A 7,150-nucleotide genomic window follows, 5' to 3' on the forward strand; every position below is an offset into this window, starting at 1 on the left:
TTTAAAAAATTCAAAAAGAAGAGGTTCTTATTATAAAAAACCCTTAATTGATTTCAAATATATTTTATATTCACTTTTCTTAATGCTTTAAAAATTAACATCTGTAAATGAGTAAGTTGGAGGCTATTACTATTTTTAAAATTACTATTCGGTGGCAAGTGTAAAAAACGTTCTATCCTTTTATTTTACAGAATGGATGAGTGCAAGTGAAACCAATTTACACTGTAGTGTTTTGCATCATTACTTTTCCTTCATTTGAAAACTTTCTGAAAGAGCCACATTTTTGGATTTTTAAATGTCAATTCATAGAAATAATTTCCACAATTCTTAGGTTCCATATGTCTTTAAAAATATGACAGGTGAAAAAAATACATTATTTTGGGGGGAAAACCATGTTGTAACTTCTAATTATTTCCCACTAATCCATTTTCCCCTATTCTTTACCTCCCTCCTTACTAAAACAGATATTTTAAGTAAAAACAGAAATTTATGTTTCTACTTAAAGCCTACAAGCAATTTGGGGCACCTGGGTGGCTCAGTCAGTTAAGCATCTGACTTTGGCTCAGGTCATGATCTCCAGGTTTATGAGTTCAAGCCCCGCATCAGTCTCTGTGCTGACAGCTTAGAGCCTGGAGCCTGCTTCAAATTCTGTGTTTCCCTCTCTCTCGGCTCCTCCCCCGCTCATGCTGTCTCTCTCTCTCCTTCAAAATAAATAAAAACATTAACTTTTTTTTTTTAAAACCTACAAGCAATTAAAACAACAGTAGCATCCTGACTTGGGAGCAAGGAGAATATCTGAATGCTAAATATTTCCAAGGGAACAGTGTTTGATTTTATTGAAAACAAACACAGCTCATGTACTAATGCAGGCAATAGTTTCCCTTACCCTTTTCTTTTTAAAGATAAGAAATCTATTCCCAGGATTAATATTTCTCCTTTTTTATTCTTGGGAAGATATATGCTGGAGGATAGTAATCTATTTACCTTTTGTTATGCATACAAAGAGCCACGCCCATATATACAATCAATGTCTACATACAAATATACACTTGATTCACATATTCGACTTTGTTTAAATATCTGTAGCATCTAAATACTTGCTTTTTTCACATCCCACCCCCTCCACACTCACCCTTTCCACAATATATTCATCTTCTATTGTTCTGATCAGGTGATAGGGATGAAACTTTTAAATTTACCTATTAAATATTATTCTTTTTGAACACACCAATTATAATTGGAGAGAAAGCCACTGCTATGAAGGCTTAAGAGAAACTAAGGCCAAAGCTGCTTTCCCTACAAAGGCTTTGGTTGGGAATGGGATGGTAGCAACTTCAATACAAAGAAAGTCCCAGGCAGAGGCACCAACATCCCCTGAATTTTAATGAAAATGTTATGTAAATGCTATAACTAGGTTAATAAAGAGGTCATCATAAAAGCCAAATAAGCCTTAGTTATATTTTAAGAGAAAGAAAAGAGGCGGTAAAGGAAACAAATCCCTCAAATATGTATAAAATATATTTATCAGTAATACATAGTAAAAATATTGATAGTACAGGTGTCTAGATCTATAAACTTATATAAGTATCTCCTAAAACATCTGTTTATGGCCCTATCAAAAACTTTAAAATATATTGCTAGTTGGTTTCTGTGTACTTTAATGAGAAAAGCTATAACATTTTAATCAATTCAAAATTCATATAGGATATTGAAATAGAAAGAGGTTAGTTGGTATGAACAGAAAGAGAATCAACAAGTTTAAGACTATATATTTTGTGATTGTAGGTACATCTCTATGAAATCAGTATTATTTATGGAGATATGCCAATGGGCATACAAAGAACATGTAGTATATTTCATACACAATACTGGCATGTGCATTGTGCACGGTGCAGCTGTAAATAATCAGGCAATTGAAAAAATGCAGGATATTACATGTGATAATTATTACTTATTAAAGTGATTAAATAATTTTTCTTTGCCTAACAAGAAACATTTCAGAACATGGGTTGAGAATGGTTTTGCTGTTGGAGAGTTGTAGTTAAACGTCTTGCTTATTGCTTAATAAAAATCTACGAAAACAAAAAGTTGGATAAGTCTTGGATACAAGACTTTTGTCTTGTAGACAAAAGTTGGATATGTACAAAATCGTAAAACACAACTGCTTCTGATTTAGTAAATTACTCCTTAGCCATTACTCTGCTACAGATAATTGTCCTTTATTTTATGGAGGGCCTTGTGGCAAAATAATAGAGGTGAAGTGGTATATGGGAGTGGGAAGAAGAGTAATAAATTGAACTTTTCTTCCAAATGTCTCTGTGTAATGATTTTTTCTTCCCCTAAAGTCATATAGGAATGAATAGAATTCATCATTAGCGGGCAACACTAAGTGGACAACAGTTTATCGGAGTTTCTGAGCCCAAAGGGAACCTTAAGAAGGAGAGCACTTCTTACATTTAGTCATCTTTTCATCCTTCATCAGGTGAATGAGAGATCATCTACCAGAAGGTAATGGTCCCTGACCAGAAGAGAGGTGGTTGCATGGAAGCAAGATGAAAGCCTCAGCGAAGGTCTGGGTCCAGTTTCAAGAGGGGCTGTTTTAGAGAAAGGTCTGTCTGCTGGACTAGAGACAGATACTCCATTCAGAGAACATTAACAATATTGCAAGTCCTGAAATAACCCCCCTATCCCGCCGGGTTTCCCCAGGCCATTTCCCACCATTTGGGGTGTGTTTTGCTTGAGCATGGGCATGTGCAAGATAACAGGCTACGCTGTGAGTGTATGAAAGGCCAAAAGTCAGAGGGAGAGAATCAAGAATCAAAACAATGACTAATGATTTCTAAACTTAAGCAGAGCAGATGCGGTGCTCACCAGAAATGTGTCTCTATTTAAATGCTTCACTTCACACACCACACAATAAAGAAAGGAAGAAAGAAAGAAAAAAACAACGATTTTTTTTGGAAAAATGTTTTATTTAAATGTTTTATTTTAAATCTTTTACGACCATAAAATATTGCGTCAGTATAAACCCCTTGACTAAAACTGTTCACATCAAACATTACAGCGAATTGTTTTCTTTTTGACACCTGACTCATCTTTGAGTTTTCTTTTAAACATAATGCAGAATTTATTGAAAATAAATAATTGCTGGCAACTGCAATAGGCAATTTGAATAAAATAGTTGAAAAAGCAACTCTTAATGAAAATAGTGTTTATTATACATCAGTTACTAAATGAATAAACTAAATGATCTTTCTTTAAATTAATAACTTCAAAAACGTTTAATATACAAAACTGTACAATTATAAAGTCGGCAGAAATATTTGGGTTAACTCAGGTTTGAACCAGAGCGCTTAACTGCGAAGAAAAAAAAAAAATTCAAACCAAAAAACCCTAACAGTTGTAAAACACGAACTCAGTGTGGGAAAACAAAACAAACAAAAAAATTCCAGAACGAAAACCCATCTACGAACAGAATGCAGAGGCTTCACAAAAAAGAAAATGGGTCCGGGATTTGAATTAACACATGTTCTTCAACCTGCAGCTGAGGGAGACACAGTGCGGTGCACCAGAGGCCTGGAAGCCCATACTAGCGCATCCTCCAGAAGGAGTCCTGGGCTTTTTGGTCCTTAGGTAGTTTGAGGCTTTGTCTGCCAAAGCTGCACCTGAAGGCCAGGCAGGCAGCCTAGGCATGCGGAGCCCCCAGCCAGGTCCCGCGGACTGTGTCTGGGTGTTGGGTGCTTGGCCGGCCCTGCACATGTGTGCTCATTAAGAATGAGGTGCCCTGTGGACCTGGCGTGTAGACAGGAGAGTTAGCAATAAAGCCACAACAACTGTATATTTTTTGGATTTCTACACAGCCTAGAGAGATTTTATGTAGTTTTTGTTTTTGTAAATAGTAATAGGATACACGCATCTATCTACTCACACATTTCCACGCGCAGTCATGCACACACGCACAGACATACACACACACAGATTAAAAAACAGAAACAAACAAACAAACAAACAAAAACCCAGAAACCGAGCCACCAGGGCGCTCGCTATCTAGCTTAATCATCGCTGTGGGCTTCTACCAGCTGTGCTTGTCTGGGACGCGGAGACAGCTTCGCGTGAAACCACTCTGAGACAGCGGTATGTATACACCGGAGAGGAGGTGGTACGAAGCTAGACCAGAATCCCTATAACCTTTGCCAATCATTTCATTGTCGTTCTGCACGGAGCAGGGAGCACCTGTCCACCACCCCACTTGCCACCCCTCCCCGATGGTTTCTCACTCGGAGAGCAGGCAGTGAACTGAAGGTGAACCGAATTGGGAGGCACTCAGTGAGTCTGTCGTCGCCAGCGTCTCGGGATAGTCCTCTCCAGCGAAAGAAAATGTGTGTGAATACAAAGTCCTTGGCCTACGAAGGCCAAGGTGGAGTCGCGCTGGTGGTCCTGGTGAGGCATGGGGCCCTTAGGGAGCTCTGAGTGAAGGCATTCCGGAATTCAGTAGGTGCGGAGGTCTCTTAGCACCGCAGGCTGACCTCTTTTGCCGGGTGCCACAGCCAAACCCTTTTATGGCACCGGGATCTGCGCTGTAGAAGCCTGCGAGGGCTCCACAGATCCGAGAGGGAGGGCAGAAAGCTTCAACATCGCATCTCCTACTTCGCTGTAGTTTGCAAACCCAATAGGTTGCCTATTCTGCCTATCCTAGGCACTGTGCCCTCCGAAAAAATTACATATATATCTCCAATACCATCATCAACAACTCTCTCCATTGTACCTCTTCTCTCCATGCAGATTTAGGATAGGGGGTGGATGGACAGGTGGACATCTCTTCCCCTCCTCCTTCCAGTCCCCCTGCCTTTTTTAAGCAATTAGAAAACCATCAGCTCAATGAAGGAATAATAATAATAGCAACAATGTGGAGTGGCCGATTAGGTACAAATTATCTCACAAATATTGTGTACAGCTTGTAGTAAAACACCGCAGACATTTAGAAACACTATAGAAGTTTAAAAAAATGCAAAACTAGTCTATTGTAAAACAGATTTCACCTGAAATACAGCTGCTATAACCAAGGCGCTGAAAGGTTATTCAGAGGCACACATCTGTCTTCCCACCCCCCCTTCCCCATCCCTACCCCACCCCCACGTTACCCCACTCCTTGTTCATTAAAGAGAGGAGCAACCAAACAAACCTTACTCAAAGTAAACAATATGTTTTGATCAGCAGAAAAGGTTGGAGGAAACAGTCGCCCTGGCGGCAGGGTATGTGAGGTCCCCTCCTGAACTGCTTAACACTACTGTTTATCAGCCTTGAGAAGCTGGAATGCGTGTGTGTGTTTCCTTTCTTAATATAAGTTAGAATCCCCTATTGAAAAAAAAAAAAAAAAGGAAGAAAAAAAGATGAGAGACTGAAGAGCCCTATCTTTATATCTAGCTATTGCTATCTCTCTAGATAGCAATAATAAAGCTGAAGTGAAAGGAAGAGAGTGGGAGAGAAAGAGAAATCCGCGCTGCTCCCAGTGCGGCCGGCCGCTTCCTTGCTTCCTGCAGTCAGAGATCGTGGCAGGACGTGTCTGTTTTCACGGTGTGTGAATAAACCTCATGTGGCTGCTGATCCCCTGGTGGAGTCATTCTTTTCTCTTTCTGTCTTCGATTACAGAACCAGACACGCACCACTTCTTTCTCCAACTGGAGGCTGTCTGCCAGCGAGGAAATCTCCTGAGCGGCAGGCTTGGGACACTTGAGGAAATGCGTTTCCAGTACGCCCTTGACACTCACCTCGATGGAGGTTCGCTTCTTGCGCTTGCGGCCCTGAGCAGCGATTTTGTCAATGCTGGTCGGGCTCCCAGTGGACGAATCAGCCTCCTCCAGCCACTTGTTCAGCAGCGGCTTCAGCTTGCACATGTTCTTGAAGCTCAGCTGCAAGGCCTCGAACCTGCAGATAGTGGTCTGTGAGAACACGTTGCCGTACAGTGTGCCTAGCGCCAGCCCCACGTCGGCCTGCGTGAAGCCCAATTTGATTCTTCTTTGTTTGAACTGTTTGGCGAACTGTTCTAACTCATCCGAGGTTGGTGTCTCCTCGTCCGAGTGGTCTTGGCAGTGGTGCGAGCCTAGATCGCTGTGGTCTGGGGGATCCCGGAGCACCGGGTGTAGGCTCTGTGCGGAGGCGGAGGCCGGCGGTGGAGTGAGCCCTCCGTGCTCCAGCATGCCGCTCACGGTGAAGCCCGACTGCGAGTACACGTTAAGGGGTTGGCCGCTTGACGTGATGGACGGGTTCGGAGCCGGATTAGCCCCCCAGGCATTCGGATGGTTAGTGTGCGGAGAGTGGTGGGCGACGTGTGGTGAGCGGTGATGGATGATCGCACCCAGCTGTAGGTCTTCGCGTCCGGGCTTCACGTCCTGCTGGTCCAGAGGGTTGGCGGCCAGTGTGGAAGACCATGGGCCTCCATCACCCAGACTGGTCACCCAATGATGCCCAAGAGGATGCGCATTGCTAGGAACTCCCTGCAAGTAATCACTTTGGAGAAGTTTCTGAGGGTTTCGGAAAGGACTCCCCTGCTGCATCCCCGCAGAGTCCGCGTGGACTAGGGAGCTAGAACTGAGAATGCTGTAGGGATTCGAGGCAGCTGTGGCCATGGTCGGTGAGGATCCCCTACTAGTTATAATGTGGCAAAGGCAGCAGCTTCAGCCTTTGACATCTATGGTTGGGGGGGAGCCAAAGCCGCAAGAGCGAGTTACCGGCACATGTGGTGACCAATTGCAGCACATCTCGGCCTGGCCAGCCACGGGCTTGGCCAATGGCCGCACGGGAGGCTGGGCTAGTTTTCCAAATTAGGCTGGCGAAGCTTAAGAGTTTCAGTGAGATCTGAGCAGGAAGTAAATCAATCTTTGGGCTCCATTGGTTGCCTGGCGCTGAGTGGCAGCAGCTCATTTGATTAACCCTTTCCCCCTCCCTCCCACCTCGGACTTCATGGACATTTGTAGGAGAGGGGAAAGTATCAAAGGGGAGTGTGTTTGTGCGTGTTTGGGGGGTTGGGGGAGATGGATAGGGGGTGAAGTAGAAAACTGGTTTTAGAATTCCTTTTGTATTATTTAGATTAATAGAAATCGTGAAAAAAAACATTATATATATATATATTAAAATAGTATATATATATATA

General features: G+C 42.7%; 1 protein-coding gene across 1 annotated transcript; it reads right to left on the reverse strand.

Annotated features, from left to right (window-relative positions):
- Positions 1–5,173: 5,173 nt before the first annotated feature.
- POU3F4 (POU class 3 homeobox 4) lies at positions 5,174–6,651 on the reverse strand. Its single transcript, XM_019429499.2, has one exon. It carries the CDS (start codon positions 6,624–6,626, stop codon positions 5,541–5,543), a length of 1,086 nt encoding a protein of 361 aa, XP_019285044.1. The 5' UTR covers positions 6,627–6,651; the 3' UTR covers positions 5,174–5,540.
- Positions 6,652–7,150: the final 499 nt, after the last annotated feature.

The sequence above is a fragment of the Panthera pardus genome, unplaced genomic scaffold (assembly GCF_024362965.1).
Source record: "Panthera pardus isolate Hobbes unplaced genomic scaffold, ASM2436296v1 HiC_scaffold_27, whole genome shotgun sequence".
NCBI lineage: Eukaryota > Metazoa > Chordata > Mammalia > Carnivora > Felidae > Panthera > Panthera pardus.

What these genes read in the sequence shown, in the direction of transcription:
- POU3F4 (XM_019429499.2), bottom strand. Translation starts at nt 6,626, where the DNA reads ATGGCCACAGCTGCCTCGAATCCCTACAGCATTCTCAGTTCTAGCTCC.